Raw genomic sequence first — 17,878 nt, 5'->3', positions numbered from 1 at the left:
GTAAGTTTTTGTAACCACCACTAAAGCAACTTACTTTTGATAAGCTTCAATCATCAAGAAATGTATGTACCTATACATGTTTATGTTGGCTCATCTTGTGCATAAGAAATAAGACTAAATAAGGACATATAATAGCTATGAAGAATTACTTAATATATACCTTATTTTATAGATAGCACATCACTTTTGCAATAGTAAAGAGATTTATCTTGTAATGTTTGTCTGTATGTGGAATTTTATTTTAATAGGAAGAAGAAGAGTATGAAACTAAAGGGGGACGCCGGAGAACATGGGATGATGATTATGTGCTAAAGCGGCAATTTTCAGCTTTGGTTCCTGCTTTTGATCCTAGACCTGGCCGTACTAATGTCCAACAGACAACTGATCTAGAAATTCCACCCCCAGGTACAGTATATTTTAGTTTTTGTGATTTAATTTTAATAGATGCTAAGTAAAGTAGTTCTGTATACTTAGAAAAGTAGGGTATTAGTTACATATGCAGGGTAAAAATAAAAGATTTCAGGAAAAACTGTGTATCAGCCACAAATCCTTAAAAATTAGAAATTTTTTTAGAGAAACAGATTATATTTTAAAAACACTGTGTTTTATATTTAAGTCTTAAAGCAAGGCCTCATTTAAAGGTAGACAATTTGTGTTCTGTTTTCTACTAGATCAAAATTGCTAAGGATTATTCCTGTTCAGCTTTTACTTTGAAAAGCTGTATAGTGATTTTAGTTATGGCCCCTGGAGTCAGTCAGCCTCGGTGGCAACTCCATCTCTTTTAACCCTGTTTCGGGTATGGTAGACACACTAATGGATGCCCCAAAGATTTTAGGTCCTAAGCTCCAGAATCTGTGAATATGTCACTTTAACATGACAAAAGAGACTTTGCAGATGTGTTTAAATTAAAAATCTTGAGATGGGAAGATTATCCTGGATTATCTGGGTGAGCCCAATGTAATCACCAGTGACCTCATAAGAGGAGACAGGAAGGTCAGAGTCAGAGAAGGAGATTGGACCATAGGAAGCAGCAATCAGTGATGAGGGGTCATGAGCCAAGGAACATGGGAAGCCTCTGGATGCTAGAGAAGGCAAGGAAATGGAGTCTTCCCTAGAGCCTCCAATAGGAACCTTGCCAACCCAGTTTAGATTTTTAGCCTCTAGAATTATAAGATAATATGTTTGTGTTTTAAACTACACAGTTTGTGGTAATTTGTTACAGCAGCAATAGGAAACTAATACACTGGTCAAATCTCCTAATCTATGTAAGCATCAATTTCCTCATCTCTTTTATGGGGAAAATAATGGTTCTTGTTCAACAAGATAGTTAAAAGGATTAAATGAGGTAAAACATACAGTGTCTAGCATAGTTCCTAATTTGTGTCTTAATAAATGTTAGCTATTGTAGTCAGTGTATTATCCTTAAAGAAATCTTAGTGTTAAATGTGGGATGTACTTTTTACTTGAGAAAGATACTTAATGATAAGTATGAAAGTAAGTGCACTTTGTAGTATAAGGCAGTTAAGTATATAATGTAGTATAATATGGTGAGGTTGGGTAAAGGCTGAATCAAGATGTTCCAAGTTTCCTTCAAAAAGGAAAACCTATTTTTAGGGAGTATAAATAGGTACAAATTTTTGACAGACCTCCTTGGCAATATATTTCATGTTTTTACTACTACAAATTGGTACTAAAATATTAGCTCTGCACCCAGATTTGTACATTGATAACCATGGAAGTACTGTCACAAAATTGGAAATGACCATTATATCTGATAATAGGGATATGATTCAGTTAAAGTACAATGGGATATCTTTCAGTGAGTAAAATAATACTTTATAGGACTCTATTATATGAGGAAACAATTCCTGAGATAATAAACGAAGAGAGAGTATACCACCAAATACAGTATAAACTTAATTATATTTGTGTATGTGTGTGTGTGTGAGTGTGTTTTTAACTCACAACCCACTCATTCAGTGTAAGCAAAAGTTTGACAAGTCTTTAAGTATCCTGTTTTCTCTGGATTTAGAATTATGAATAATTTTAGTTTTCTGATTTATAAAAATGTTCTGAAAGACAATTGGCATGTGTTTCCTAATAAAAATGAGAGATTCATATCATATGCATAAATTCTACTCTAGTGCTTTCTTTAAGTAACCTAGATGTATTATTTCCATTTTCAAAAAACAAAGATGTTGAGGCCAGAAAAATCTTAAGTAGTTGACATCTTTAGCTAATATATGGCAGAAGGGTTTAGATTTCATGTAACCTTGTCTCCTAGTGCAGTGTTCTTTCTGGACTGCTTGTTTTAGTCTGTTCTTCACATTTCCTATATTTTTAGGAACACCTCATTCAGAACTCCTGGAAGAAGTTGAATGTACTCCATCACCTCGATTAGCCCTCACTTTGAAAGTAACAGGTCTTGGAACAACTCGTGAAGTTGAATTACCACTAACTAATTTCAGATCAACCATCTTCTATTACGTACAAAAATTGCTTCAGTTGTCCTGTAATGGCAATGTGAAATCAGATAAACTTAGGCGTATTTGGGAGCCAACATACACGTAAGAGATTTTATCTTAATATTTTAAGTAGATATTTTCATAGTATATGAGCCAAGAAGTATTGTATTTCTATATGTTGTATTATAGGAACAGAAAAGATTTAGTTCTTTTGGTTTACAGGAATAGAGAAGAGCACTTCTGACTCCTGATGTAGAAAAGTTAAGGCTTACAACCGGAAGGAACTTTAGAAGTAATCTACAGTGGTTCATTATGTAATAATCATTGAACTCTTTGACTGGGATTGTGTATGAAGTAGTAAATATTTTCTGTTTTTTGCCTTGGGGTCTGTGAGTTAAATCTGCTTCTCTTTGTTCATTCATTCATTCATTCATTGAACAAATAATTATCAATGACTTTGGGCAGATTTATTTAACATTTTAGCACCTCACTTTCTAATCTGTAAAATGAGAGTGATTGTGAGGAATCAATGAATTAATATATGTAAAGTAGATTCAGTACTGTCTGGGATGCAGAAGGTGCTCAGTAAGTATTACCGATAATAATATTTATTATTTAGTAAATTAAAGAATTTAGTGTAATTTAATAATATAAATAATTATTATATTGTAATCATCCCTTTATAACTTTACTTTTTTTAGTTTATCTTCTCATCTTCTGTTAACATCATTGATAATCCTATATAATGTCTGATAAAGTAATCTAGATCCTTTTAAGGTAAAATAGAAAGTCATCATGACATTCTCCCCCTTCAGTTTTTATTGGAATATAAAATTTGATCTCAGCTGCTTTACATGAACATAAGGGCTCTTGGCTCTTGTTATTCTTATCCTTTCCATGTAAACAAAGATGCAAACACATTTTATTTTTACAACAATATATGAAAGTTATAATACAAGATAAAGCAGATTATTCACATCTTTAAAAGTTCTAGATTTGATGTATGTTTTCTTTGCCCTAATGCTGAATTTATAAAACAACTCTTTTCCGGGAATATGATGTCTACTACTTTCCCCTGTGTTTAACAGATTAATATTTTTCTTATAAATGCTTCCTGAGTTCAGTATTTAATATAAGCATATGGCTAATGAATAACCTCATTTATATATATTTTTTAAGAATTGAAGACTTATTGGAAATAACCACAAATCATTTGACTTATGAATTAATTTGAATAATATCTTCATGTTTAGAATTATGTACAGAGAAATGAAGGATTCTGACAAAGAAAAGGAAAATGGAAAAATGGTAAGTTACTTTTAGAAAATGGGTCTTACTCTTAGCTACTTAGTAAAAGGAAAACAAAAACAGAAACTAACTGTTTCAAATGAACAGCTGAGGGAGAAATCAGCACATGGGATTCTTTAAGTTAAATGCATGATTATAAAGCTACCTTACATAATGCATGTGAAATAGCATAGACTTTATAATCAGGAAAGGCCAACATTTAGTTTTTCCTGTTATAGGGTTGTTGGTCTATAGAGCATGTGGAACAGTACCTTGGCACTGATGAATTACCAAAGAATGACTTGATAACCTACCTGCAGAAGAATGCAGACGCCGCTTTCCTGCGCCACTGGAAATTAACTGGCACTAATAAAAGTATTAGGAAAAACAGAAATTGTTCTCAGCTCATAGCTGCATATAAGGTATATATTGGCATCAAAACACTATTTTGATTGGGAATGGCTTTGTGCTGTTTGCAGCTTTTTAAGTATTATTAAGGAAGAGAAATTCATGGGGACATACTAAAAATGAAGTTAAATTAATATTGTTAATATGCCAATGCTAAAATTTCAAATATGGTTTGTGGCATTGGATTTAAGTACATAGTTTTAACTGTGGCTTATAGTGGTTATATTTTATTTGGAAATTTTATTGGTTTAGAACACATTGAACTTCAACTTGAGTGATACTGTTTTTATTTAAAAAGAAGGCAGTTCTTTGAAGAGTATCAGCCTTTTCACAGTAATACACAGTAATAGGATGATATATTGCTTTTCTTGAAAATGATTAATGGCTAGTTTTGCTAATGTTTCTATAGGACTTTTGTGAGCATGGAACAAAGTCTGGGTTAAACCAGGGGGCCATTTCTACTCTTCAAAGTAGTGATATTCTTAATTTGACAAAAGAACAACCTCAGGCCAAAGCAGGCAATGGACAGAATTCTTGTGGAGTAGAAGACGTCCTTCAGCTTCTGCGTATTCTGTATATAGTTGCAAGTGATCCTTATTCAAGAATATCCCAAGAAGGTCTGTAAGAAGCCTTGTTTCGTTTCTATGGCATTTTAAAAAGTAAGTCAGTTTACATTTTTATTAATTTTATTACTTTTACAGAAGGTGATGAGCAGCCTCAGTTTACTTTTCCACCAGATGAATTCACTAGCAAAAAAATTACAACAAAAATTTTGCAGCAAATTGAGGTAATAAAATTAGATTATTGAACTCTTCAATCTTTCAGACTTTGAAAGTATTGCCTCTTCTTCCTTTTCTACCTCCCACCATCTCGCCTGTTAAGAATCAACTCCTTTTTTTTTTTTTTAATAATTGCCTTAAAACATTATTTGTTAATTTGCAGGAACCATTGGCATTGGCAAGTGGGGCTCTGCCAGACTGGTGTGAACAATTAACCAGCAAGTGTCCTTTTCTAATACCATTTGAAACTAGACAGCTTTATTTCACATGTACAGCATTTGGTGCATCAAGGTAGGAAGTACATCCTTTTATATTTTTAGAATAAATGTATTTTTAATGTTATATAAGCTCAAAATGTGCAAATATACTTTATGTCAAGACTGATGGAATATATTGTTTTTTTTGTAAAGAGCTGTCAACATTTAAACGTTTCTTTTTTGTTTCCAGTTGGAAACAAAAAAGAGCAGTGTGGATTAAGTACTGTGTTTTCCATCAGCTGCATTTATTGTACAGTATTTAAGTAGTTTAAATAAATGATTAGTTGCTGAAATTGCCAAGAATACCGAATTAAATGCTTGTAAATAGGTTTAATAACATTGAAATATATCTTCTGGCCATGATTTTTCTCTTACTACCATCTAACATACTATACATTTTACTTATTTTCGTTTTTCTGTCTCCTTCACTAGATGAAAGTTTTGTTTACTGCTCTAGCTGCACTTCTTAAAGCACATTGTAGGTGCTCAGTAAATATTTATTCAATCATTGAATACCCAGAGCACTTTGAAAATAGATGTAAAAATGTTATAATTTAAATGGAGCTGCCTGTTTCCCTGATACTGTTGTACCATTTTATACCATTTACAAAGCATTTGTACACAGACAACTACAGGCCCATTGTGAGAAATGGCATTGGTTATGATTTCTATTTTATACATGAGGAAATTGATTCTCAGAGTATATAGCTGATTGGCCTGAGATTACCAAAAAATTGTAGCACTGAGAGTAGACCTTTCATCTTCTTATTCCTAATTCAAGATTCTTCTCCTACCCTAGATGGGTTAGCTCTGCATTGTTTAAAAAAAAAAAAAAAGTTTCAAAATCACAATACTGTTTCAATGGTGGCTTTCAGTTAGTATCACAGTAATAAAGATAGCTTAGCCATTTTCTACTTTCTGTGATTCAGGACATACTTGTTTATATTTCTACGTTATTATGAGTTCGTCTGTATTTTTATGTTATGTGGGGTTGGGCCACAAGACCTTTATTTTGTTCTGTTAATTGCTAAAATAAAGAAGGAAAATACAGACTCAGTACTTTCTCAGTTTGTTTAAGGAAGATTATAATAAACGAGGTTTATGTATTTTAACTTAAGAGAGGAAGCAATAATGTATGCAATAAAAAAGATTAGTATATTTGATCACCTGATAAAATACTATTTTTAAAAAATTGTTAAATTGTTGAACAGTGTTGCTGGTTATTAGTAGTACATTCAATTGTTGCTGTCTGCTATAGCTACATAGATATTTTTCTATTTCAGAGCAATAGTATGGTTACAAAACCGACGTGAAGCCACTGTGGAAAGAACAAGAACAACAAGTAGTGTAAGGCGAGATGATCCTGGAGAGTTTCGAGTTGGTCGTCTTAAGCATGAAAGAGTAAAAGTTCCACGTGGTGAATCATTGATGGAGTGGGCTGAGAATGTCATGCAGATACATGCAGATCGGAAGTCAGTTCTTGAGGTATGTCTGATTTCTTTTAGTGTGCAGGAATGACAGAGAACCAATCTGTATCTTCCACTGCATAAAAACTGCATTAAATAGAAATATAGAGGGATTTCTCTGCCCTCTGTGCAAAAGGCCACACTGCCTCTGACAGAGCATCTTTCATAAGAGGATGTCAGCTTACCTCCTAAGGGGTCAGGATCTTGTGGCTTAATGAGCAAAAAAGAATATCTTCACTCTTGAGGTGGGGAAGTGGTCTTTTGAAGTGAAGGACGCTACTCATTTCTTATCAAAGCCTGAACCAAATGATAGTACTCACAAGATTCTTTTCCATACTCCAAATTTTACCTTTATATTAAGCTATGCTACTAGATATCTGCTTCTTTGGAGCACATGTGTTTTGTAATACCGTTTCGCTTAAATTGTACTTGGTATTATATCATGGGCCTTTGTTGAAAGATGTTATAGCAAATGGCAGTATGAAATTAAATATATATTTACTGTAGAGATGTTACTGTGAACATTTTTGATTATATACATATTATTCCTTGTATATGAGAGACAATGAAAAATACCTCTTTTGTCACAGATGTCAGATAGTTTGTTTATTTTTTAATCACAGACTGATCATGACAGATGAGATACATCTCTAGAAAATTTATAAGGATTACGGCTATCACTTTAAAATTTCTTTGCCTTCGGAGAGGGTATAGCTCAGTGGTAGAGTGCATGCCTAGTATGCATAAGGTCTTGGGGTCGATCCCCAGTGCCTCCAATAAAAATAAACAAATGAATAAACCTAATTACCTCCCCACCAACAAAAAGTAAAAAATAAATAAATAAAATTTCTTTGCCTTCATCTTATTTTTCCTACCTATATGTTCCTGTAACCTAGATAATCCTCAGTTACTATTGGTTTGTTTTTTTTTTTAACCATGGACTGAATGTTTCTGTAAGTTGCCTCAAATCATTTTTGCAATACATAGAGATGGATAAATGCCTTTAAAGTGATTGCCGAAAGTCAGAAATAAGTGGAAGAGTTTAGGTTTTGGTGTCACATAGACACACATACAAACCTATACACCATCATTTCCTCAAGCTAATGATTTAACCTCTTCATTTGAAATTTGGTTTCCTTTGGTGTGAAAAGTATAACCTATTTTGTAGGGTTGTTTTGAGAAGTAAATTGATTATGAACAATGCTCACCACAGTGTTTAAATATGGAATAGTGTACAACAAATCAAGTATCTCTTCTCTTCAGAAAAATTAGAATAAGACTTTTGTGTTTTCTATTATACTGCTGCTATAAACAAGGTATATTACAGTAGGACTAGATTTTGTCAAGAATGGAATCATTTTTGCCTTTTGCTCCCTTGCCTTCCGAGACGGCCCACACACTGTCTATGGAGTGTGTATCTGCTTTTACTTTAAGCTAAGTACCCAACCCCACACCTTGTGGCCTTTCTCTTGCCTTCTGAGACAGCCTGCACTCTGTCTACTGAGGATGTATCTCTCTGAATAAATCTACTTTTACTCCAAAAACAAACAAACAAACAAAAGGAATGGGATCATTTAAAAACAATTTTTTTAAGCTCACTGTCCCCCATAATTTTTTTTTTCCATATTTAGGTTGAATTTTTAGGAGAAGAAGGAACTGGCTTGGGACCCACATTAGAGTTTTATGCTCTGGTGGCAGCAGAATTCCAGAGAACTGACCTGGGAGCTTGGCTTTGTGATGATAACTTTCCAGATGATGAATCTCGTCACGTAAGATTTATTTCCCGTTTTGTGATTTGATTTGCGATTATGCTTTTGGAAAGTTAAAAATAAGTTATACTTTCAGAATATAAGCCAGGCTTTCTGACTCTCCTTTTATTTTTGAATAATCTTGATATTATTAAAATGTTTTAAAGGATAATATTTAACAAAATCTATTTAATAATATGTGTTTATAGATAATTTAAATAGCTAAATTAAGATGTTTAATGTTTGTGGATCTTTTAATTTTATTTGCATTTCTCCTAAAAAATCAGGTCGATCTTGGTGGTGGATTGAAACCTCCCGGATACTATGTGCAGAGATCATGTGGACTGTTTACAGCACCATTTCCACAAGATAGTGATGAGCTTGAAAGGATCACAAAACTCTTTCATTTCCTTGGAATTTTCTTGGCCAAATGCATTCAAGACAATAGACTTGTGGACTTACCTATTTCTAAACCTTTCTTTAAACTTATGTGTATGGGTGACATTAAAAGCAATATGAGTAAACTGATTTATGAGTCACGAGGTGATAGAGACTTACACTGTACTGAAAGCCAGTCTGAAGCTTCTACAGAAGAAGGTCATGATTCACTCTCAGTAGGAAGCTTTGAAGAGGATTCAAAATCAGAGTTTATTCTAGATCCCCCCAAACCAAAACCCCCCGCTTGGTTTAATGGAATTTTAACTTGGGAAGACTTTGAACTAGTAAACCCACACAGAGCCAGATTTTTAAAAGAAATTAAAGACCTTGCTATCAAGAGGCGCCAGATTTTAAGCAATAAAGGTCTTTCTGAAGATGAGAAGAACACAAAATTACAAGAACTAGTGCTGAAGAATCCATCAGGTTCTGGGCCTCCACTTAGCATAGAGGACTTAGGGTAAGCTTTATTTATATGTGTGTGTATATATGTGTGTGTGTGTGTGTGTGTGTACATTCCTCAGTCTGATGGATCAATAAGTTCTAAAGCTTTTGTTCCTTTGTCCTAATTTGCAGTACATGAATATACAGTCTGTTTAAGAACAATTATATGCTATAGGAAATACTGATTCTTGATTTGAACCTTTGATTTGTTAATATTATAGAGATAACACTTAGAATACTGGAATAGAGTTTAATCATCAAATATCTAGATTATCTGATTTATCAAATATGATAAATACATATGTATATCTTGTGTAAAAAGTCCAAAGCCAATATTTTGACAAATTCATTAGCTAATTAATACATGGAGCCTACTTGAAAAAGCTCAAAATAGTTTGCTTTGTATGTAAGCCTTATTCCCAGTGGCTGCATTATCTAACTCAGATGCTTCAGATCTTTTGATAAAATTCTATTAATTTATATACATGTGATTATTTTACCCTTGGTACATTTAACTGTGATGCTGGGTTGACTGCAAGGCTTTGCTTTCTTTTCCTTTCTTCTTCTTTCTTTGATGATAGTGTTGAGAAGTTGTGTTTGATAAATCATTACATATTCAACGTTTGATTTGGGATAGGGTAACAATAAAACATGAATAACTTTAGTAAAGTAATAGTTTCATGCAATCTTTGCAGAGCCAGACTTGCTAACAGTTGGCCAAATAGTTACATGTGTGCAGGGTTTTTAAAAAGCCCCCATACTTAACATCTAAGCTGGTATACTGATTTTGTTGTTTGGCAGGGGCCAGGGGCAGTTCATAGTTTTGGCAGCAATGTTTTAAAAATGGCTGAATGTTAATCTAATCCTTTTTTGTCCTTTCAGTTTAAACTTCCAGTTTTGCCCTTCTTCAAGAATATATGGTTTTACAGCTGTGGATCTCAAGCCAAGTGGTGAAGATGAGGTACAAATTTTGCTTTTGCTATATTTGTAAGTTCAGAAACATCCTCTTAATGAGGCCAGTTGTACTAGGTGCTACTGAAATATTCCTAGATGTTACTAGTAATGTTGGCAAATTTTCCTTTGCAGATGATAACAATGGATAATGCAGAAGAATATGTGGATTTGATGTTTGACTTTTGTATGCATACAGGTATTCAGAAACAGATGGAAGCCTTTAGAGGTAATTTTTAAGCCTTTTTATTTTAATCTCTCTCCTTTTACTTTGAGACAGTTGAAATTAAGGCACTGCTATGCTCAAGAATTGCTGGTGATTTCTAGATTTGCCCTGTAGTTTTTTGCCTTCCCAGTAGTTAGGTCCTGCAGAGCACCCAGGACAGGTTGGAACATTCTCAAGCTGTAGCGTACCCTCAGTTTGCTCCTCCTGAGTAATGGGGGACCCACTTTGGGCTTCCATTTCTTCACTTGTAAGTGGACATAAGGCTGTGTATGTTCCACAGTACAGATCAGGATAATTAAACCATGTTAGAACCTAAGTTCTTCAGCTGAAGATTGAAGCAAAATATATTAGACTGTTTATCACCTACTAGTTTTGAAAATAAGAACACAGCTTTGGCTGGCTTGTGTGACACAGGGAGCTGGTTGGGAAATTACTAGAATTTGGCAACTGACGTTATCTGAATATTCTCTTTCTGTATACATTTGTGATACTAAGAAGAGATTTCTGTACTTAAAACCCTAGCACAGATTTTATTTCAAACTATTTTAATTTATATTTCCTTTATCATTTATTAATATTTTATTTGTCTTCTGTCCATTTAGTTGATATTGGTTATTTTGATCTGAAATTTGTTATTTTGAAATTGTAACTTAGAAACTGAGTTGTGTGTTTTGTTTTTTTTTTTTTCCTGTGTGTATAATGTAGATGGGTTTAATAAAGTTTTTCCAATGGAGAAATTAAGTTCCTTCAGCCATGAAGAAGTCCAAATGATTCTTTGTGGAAACCAGTCGCCATCCTGGGCAGCAGAGGATATTATTAATTATACTGAACCTAAGTTGGGTTATACACGTGACAGGTATGTGTTAGTTATTTTCTAAGATCAACAAAATTGTGTATGTCCCAAAATCAAATGGCAAGTTCTCTAAATGACTCCATGAATTACATTCATAAAATGAGCAAGCAGTTAAGTCTTACCATTACCAAGACGCATATCCCGTAATAAGGCTGAGGTCACACAAAACGACAACTGAATTTTGGCTGGTGTTAAGATTCCTTTTTTCACTGTGTTTTAATTTTTATTTTAAAAATTGGGTAAATTGTAAACCTTTAAATTTTATATTAAACTTTATTTTCAAATAATTTCAAACTTACAGAAAAGTTGAAGAATAGTTGAAAGAATTCTTTTATTTTCTTTACCCAGATTCACCAGTACTTAACATTTTGCTGTATTTCTTTTACATTATCTCTCTTTATTTATTCACACACATTTATATATACATTTGTGTCCTTATGTATATATACACACACACACAGGATGCTATTTTTTTCTGAACTATTGAGAATATGTTGCATGTATCATGTATCTTTACTCTTCAGTGTACATTCTTTAGACTATACTCTCCCACGTATCCACACTAGTTGGCAAATTTGTGATGCCACACTATTAGCTAATCTATAGGCTATATTCCAGCTTTGTTTATTGATTATCCCAGGGATGTCTTTAATAGCATTCACTTCATTCCCATTCTCCTTGTGTCAGGAAATTGCATTTAATTGTGATATGTTTTTAATCTGGACAGTTCCTCAACTTTTTTTCTCTTGTGCCATTGACTTTTTTTTAAGACTATAGACCTTATATTACTTTTTTAATTTCCCAAAGTAATGTAACTGAGAAAGTATTACTATTTTATACTTATGCTTACTTACCTTTTTTAAGTAAACTTTTTATTGTAGTATAACAGAAGCACACAAATTGCATGTACAGCCTAGAAAATTTTCACAAAATGAGCACACCTGAATAATTGGTACCCAGAATAAGAAACAACTCCAGAAGTCCCCTTCCCCATCTTATTCTTTTCTAGTTATTAAATCACTGTTGCCATTGATAAATTTTGCTTGCTTTTGAATTTTAATAAATGGAATCATGCAGTATGTATTCTCTAAGGTCTAGTTTCTTTTAATACTATAATTATGAAATTTATCCATGTTGTGGCATATAATAGTAGTTTATTTCAGTGTAACAAAAATGGATTATTTCAGATCCCCGTTGCTAATTTAGCCATATTTGGGTGAATAATGCATGTGCATCTTGAGCTTTTCTGATTTGCTGGCTTTGTTACATACTTGATTCTTATACTCCATCAGTGTTTCAGTTCTTATGATTTATAAGACAGTCTTTGAAGGATATTTTTAAAGTAGTTTGTTTCAGCTCATTTCATACAAGAGTCTCTAGACAGTGTTGTTCTTCTGACATGTCAACATTTGTTTTTTGGGTTATTGCTGGCTTACAAAATAGTAGTAGTGGTTTTCATTTAAATCAGCCATCAAATCAATATATTCTCTTCTTTTAGCCCTGGTTTCCTGAGGTTCGTGAGGGTTTTATGTGGCATGTCTTCAGATGAAAGGAAAGCATTCCTGCAGTTTACCACTGGCTGCTCAACTCTACCCCCAGGTGGACTGGCTAACCTGCATCCTAGGCTCACAGTTGTACGCAAGGTACACACTCTAGCTAACCGGGAATCCAAATGAAGTTTAATTACTTAAGGATTGAAAGGATAAATATTTAAAGTCATGGTCTTCTGTTGTTTTCACTTTTCTTTTTGTAGGTTGATGCCACTGATGCAAGCTACCCATCAGTGAATACATGTGTGCATTACCTAAAGTTGCCGGAATATTCTTCAGAGGAGATCATGAGAGAGCGCCTGCTAGCTGCTACAATGGAGAAAGGCTTTCATCTCAACTGAGCTCTGCAGGGCAATAGGAGACATCAGAGACTTTTAAAATACTAGTGAAGCCTCTTGTGTTTGTGTGCAGAAAAGTATATGATTCTCCACGCTAATGACACTTGCCTTTTTTTCCACCATTAAGGCTTTAAGAACATGTGGAATAAGTTTGTAGCTGCTAAGGACAAAACACATCCTTTAACTACCCAGCCAGCAAGTATATAGCACAGAACACTGTGTGTTGCTACAAGGGCTTATGTGACTGGAATAAGTTGGTCCTACTTGACTGTTCCAAAGAGCAGCTTCTCAGATCTTCAGTGTTCACTGGTAAATTTCTAACAGTGTATTTGTGTAAAGTTTGTCATTTCATACTTCATACACTACAGTTGCCATCACTGATCCCTGTTTTGCTGGCTTTTAAGCTACTTGGTCAGAAATCCTGCTTCCTTAAAACATAAGAGAGTTAATGAGCATCTCAAGCTTTTTCTTTTCCTTTTTAATGATGCCTGCACTATCAAGAGTATCCTAGTGTTCTCTCTTTTGTTTGGCATATAATCATGCACAGCCCTTTTATTTCTTTGAGGTGGGAGTACATTTTTATTTCCTAAATGCCATACTTATTAAGATCAAATCCTTAGGTGTGTTTGTGCAGTTCAAAAATAAAGATATATTAAGGGGGGAAAAAAACACTGGTCAGGTTGCAAGGCACACTTAAAGCAAGTTTTACTTTTGGTTGTATTTTCTTTGTATATTATAAACATTTATTTAACTTGTTGCAGTTTGAAGTAAAAAAAAAATTTCCAAAATGTATGCTCAACAGTAATCATTAAAATGTTTGCAGCGTACAAACCTGTGTCATGTGACTGTTTCACGGCAGCCATCAGACCTAAGCTTAACCAGATAATTTTCATGTTGAGTCACTGAAATTTAGTCTTTTTGAAATTACTACATGAAGAAATGTTTTTTTCTATGTAAATACACTTACTGAAACTGGTAAGCTAGGAGAAATCTATGTTCACATGCTTGTGGTCCAACTGTTGTGTTCTGTCCTGCAGTATTCTTCAGTTAAAAATGGCCAAGTTATTTGTGTTAACTTTTTAAACACCAGATCTGCTAAACCTACCATTGTATTATCTTCAGGGATGTGTAAGTCTAAGATCCAAGAATGATTTTTGAATGTTGTGTCAGTATGAAAAGAAACCACTGGGATACTGCTATTTCTTGGTTTTGAAAAGGGGGCTCTGTTTTCATTTTCCAAATTCCTGTGATTTATCGTATCTATGCATTTAAGTAAAAGAAATGTCACTAGGCCTGATTTAGCCAAATGGCAGTTACAGGAGTGAAAAGCATTTTTTGGAATTGCCCGTTATTACCTATTTAAAAAGGTATGTTCCCTTTCTACATTAGAAGAGATTTCTCCCACTACAGTCAATCATCTGAGTAGTGTTTCTATTCTCTGCATGAGAATGTTGTGACTGTGTAACCAGAGGCAGTATTTAAATAATTTCCCTTATTGTCAGCTTCACAGTTCTCTGTGAGAATAAAAGTTAAAATAAAATATAATAGCAATATTTGAATGTATGACCTATGCTTTAATACAAAAAATGTTGGTGGTGATTGTCTCAAAGTCATGGATGCATGACTAGAACTTTATATTAGGGGCAGAATTAAAATCCAGTTTATGTGTCTCATAAATGTTTGTCAGTCGCCAGCTTTTACTGAGACTACTCTAGCACAGGGGTCAGCAAACTGTGGCCTGCCGTTTGCTTTTGTATGGCCAATAAGCTAACCCTGGTTTTAAGATGTTTAAGTGGTTGAAAAAAATCAAAAGAATAATAATACCTTATGATATGAAAATTTTATGAAATTCAAATTTCAATGTCCATACAGTTTTACATGCTGATTTATTATCTGTGGCTCTTTTGGCACTACAGAGGCAGAACTGAATAGTTAGAGCAGAGACCATATGGCCCATGAAGACTGAAAATACTTACTATCTGGGCCCTTTGCAGAAAAGGGGTGCTGAATCCTGGTTTAGCACATTGCTAGAGCAGGTAAAATTGTCAGGAATCTTCGTGTAGAAAGAAAAGTTCAAGAACAAGGTAAAGCTGACCGGTCTGAGACATAAATTTGATGAGTGTGAAAATCACTTAAAGCCGGTAGCCACAGTTCAACATTAAACCTGAAGTGAGATGGCACAGTGTCGCAGAACAGTCACACATTATTGTTCACTTTGCATGAGTCAAGAATTTTGAGACATCTGCTAGGTCTTGAGTATTCTTTCCTGTGGTATCTACCTAGTATTTGTTTTAATTGTTATTCTCTCAAGGTACTAAAATCTGTGCCAAGATATTATCTGAATGCTATTTTGGTGTGACCCCAAAATTAATTTTATTCACTCCCTAGTTACTTCTGGTGTACCAGTTTCAGCAGTTACCTGAATATGCTACTGATTAAATGCCTACCAACTAGGACAGTGTTTCCCAACTAATATGTCTCAGAAAGACCTCCAAAGCACTTTGATCTAGACTGGGCTTTCCCTAGACCTTGGCGACTTAATGCAAAGTTGGATCTATATATAAATACCATTCACTATTCTGGCAGGTCAGAAACCTTTTCTCTGCCCTCCTAAATGAGTCCAGAACAACTAAGGTTTGCTTTTAGAGTCCATTATTGATATGAAGACTGGATCTTCATAGATGCCAACTTTGAAATATGTAAGTAGATTTTTAGAAATATAAAGAATTTAAACAAAATTCTCTCCTACACACAGACACACAAGAGAGAGAGAGAAAAGGTACTGAATGAATTACCAGTGCCTAGAATACCATTTACGTATGTGTTGTACGTGAAAGAACTCTTGGAATTCCATAAGATGGTACAGTATATTTATGTCTAAGGCTGTATTTCTGTTGCCTCCATTGCACCTGCCCTTCCACCCCTACATGTACATGAACATGCTTTTACCTAAGATGATTTTTATCTTCTACTGCTGACTGAGCAGCAAAAGCATGCATAGATATAGAGCTAGATACAGAGATATACATAGAAAGGTTTGGGAGGAGCAGGGCATTGCTCTTCTATAGTGACTTAGTTTTCTTTGCTTTAAGACATTCCAGGAGAAGGAAGTTGAAGGAATAAAAGGGAGGGGGAGATGGATTCATCTCATGCCAACCTGAACAGAGATAATCTCTTGCATTCTATTTTTAAACTTTAAATTTCATTTACAAATAAGTTAACAAAACACTTTACAGTGTGGCATATGGGGTAGTTGTAAGGGCAGTCTTTTAATGTTTAGCCATTCGTTATTAGGGAGTAACATTCTCTGTAGAGTTAATTACATGATGGCATTGTAATTGTCAAGTACCCATAAGATAGATATCAAGCTTTTAGAAACTGGCAAAATTTAATTCTGCAGTTTTCTTTAGGAACACAAATTTAGTAAAGTTTTGGCTTTTTAAGGAAAAGGATAGCATTCAGAAAACAATATTATTCAAAGTGCTAAATGTGTTCAAGTCAATTTTAAAGTTTATTGGCTGACAGTTGAGACACTTTCTCCCCACCCCATGCTGCTACTCCTGAATTTAATTTGCAAAGGGAAGCCAAGACCACAAAGGTTCCTTCAGTACTCCACAAAATTTAAACAAGTGAAAAAAAAATGCTTATGGTTAGAAAATAAAACTTGTCTAAGTTTTTCTTATACAACATATTTTAAATTACAGTTTTGTTTTCCATTTAGGAGCTGTGGAAAACACTATTTAAAATGTCTTTGGAAGGATAGCTCATTTTGTGATGTGTGGCCTTCCAGATTCTTTTGGGCTGCAGAGGTTGAGAGGTAGTCCATGATGTTCTCTTTCCTGTAAGTCGATGTTGTCTGGCACAGCCTTTCCATTTTCAGCTTTCTGACATCTTATCAAGAATGAGTAGAGGGGCAAGAATTCTTGCCCGATTTGTTTCCACAATGCAGCCGTTTAAGACCATCTCATCCAAAATGATGTGTACTTTATCCAAATTAAACATTATCTAGGGTCATATTAAGGAAATTAGAGTTATAAAAATGTTAACATTCAGTAAAAACTTGTGATTTAGCCTGGAATTTTTTCCGGTGTAAACTGGTCTAAGGATGAAGGTTTTTATTTTTTAACAGAATTCCTGAAATTAAAATTGGTGTTTATGCTAGAAATTATTACTTTTATGTAGCATTACACACCTAGTTTCACCCTGGTTAAGCTAACTGGACAATAAGCATACAAACGGAACAGCCACACCTTGTAGCCAGAGAGACAGGGAATCTACCAAGAGCTACAGAACAAAGCAAGTAAAATTTAGCAAGAGTGTGACCTGACCTCAAGAATGTCTTTCTGGACAATAATGACAACAGTAATAGCCATGACTTGTTGAATACTCACTATGTTCCAGGCATTGTGTTGGGTGTTTTACATATATTACTTCAGTCTTCTCTGCAACTCTGTGATGTACATGCTAACATATTCTCATTTTACACAGGAGCAAACAGGCTCCAAGCCATTGTCCATGGCCACGTGGCTAGTAATTGCCAGAGCTGGAATAAACCCAAAGTCTAGGCTTAACTGCTCTGCTTTCAGACTTCTCAGGAAAGGCCTGAGGCTGCTGAGCATACGCCCTTCCTCCACCCCCAAACCTCCACCTCCAAACAAATGCTTTTACAAC

At 34.3% G+C, this 17,878-nt stretch overlaps 2 protein-coding genes across 9 annotated transcripts in view; one reads left to right on the top strand and one right to left on the bottom strand.

Moving 5' to 3' along the window:
* HECTD1 (HECT domain E3 ubiquitin protein ligase 1) overlaps positions 1-14,760 on the top strand; it is an 81,916-nt gene extending 67,156 nt beyond the window's left edge. For 4 of the 5 annotated variants that reach the window (XM_031453535.2, XM_031453533.2, XM_031453536.2 and 1 more), the window contains 15 exons: positions 249-405; positions 2,345-2,567; positions 3,719-3,773; positions 3,992-4,174; positions 4,570-4,777; positions 4,862-4,947; positions 5,103-5,230; positions 6,480-6,681; positions 8,294-8,431; positions 8,698-9,305; positions 10,172-10,250; positions 10,376-10,469; positions 11,172-11,322; positions 12,818-12,962; positions 13,073-14,760. In XM_031453535.2, the coding sequence (XP_031309395.1) occupies positions 249-405; positions 2,345-2,567; positions 3,719-3,773; positions 3,992-4,174; positions 4,570-4,777; positions 4,862-4,947; positions 5,103-5,230; positions 6,480-6,681; positions 8,294-8,431; positions 8,698-9,305; positions 10,172-10,250; positions 10,376-10,469; positions 11,172-11,322; positions 12,818-12,962; positions 13,073-13,210 (2,595 nt within the window). In that variant the 3' untranslated portion in view covers positions 13,211-14,760. The remainder of the gene's footprint in view (positions 1-248; positions 406-2,344; positions 2,568-3,718; positions 3,774-3,991; positions 4,175-4,569; positions 4,778-4,861; positions 4,948-5,102; positions 5,231-6,479; positions 6,682-8,293; positions 8,432-8,697; positions 9,306-10,171; positions 10,251-10,375; positions 10,470-11,171; positions 11,323-12,817; positions 12,963-13,072) is intronic. The other variant, XM_031453537.2, reaches the window with a different exon arrangement.
* A 1,939-nt stretch (positions 14,761-16,699) lies between these two features.
* Positions 16,700-17,878, bottom strand: part of AP4S1 (adaptor related protein complex 4 subunit sigma 1) — a 38,670-nt gene continuing 37,491 nt past the window's right edge. For 2 of the 4 annotated variants that reach the window (XM_064485877.1, XM_064485878.1), the window contains exon 7: positions 17,092-17,212. In XM_064485877.1, coding sequence (XP_064341947.1) covers positions 17,209-17,212 — 4 coding nt within the window. In that variant the 3' untranslated portion in view covers positions 17,092-17,208. Of the gene's footprint in view, positions 17,213-17,878 lie in introns of all 4 variants that reach the window. The other 2 variants (XM_010986168.3, XM_031453551.2) reach the window with 2 other exon arrangements.

Source organism: Camelus dromedarius, chromosome 5, assembly GCF_036321535.1.
Source record: "Camelus dromedarius isolate mCamDro1 chromosome 5, mCamDro1.pat, whole genome shotgun sequence".
Classification (NCBI taxonomy): Eukaryota; Metazoa; Chordata; class Mammalia; order Artiodactyla; family Camelidae; genus Camelus; species Camelus dromedarius.
This window is presented reverse-complemented; position numbering and strand designations above follow the sequence as displayed.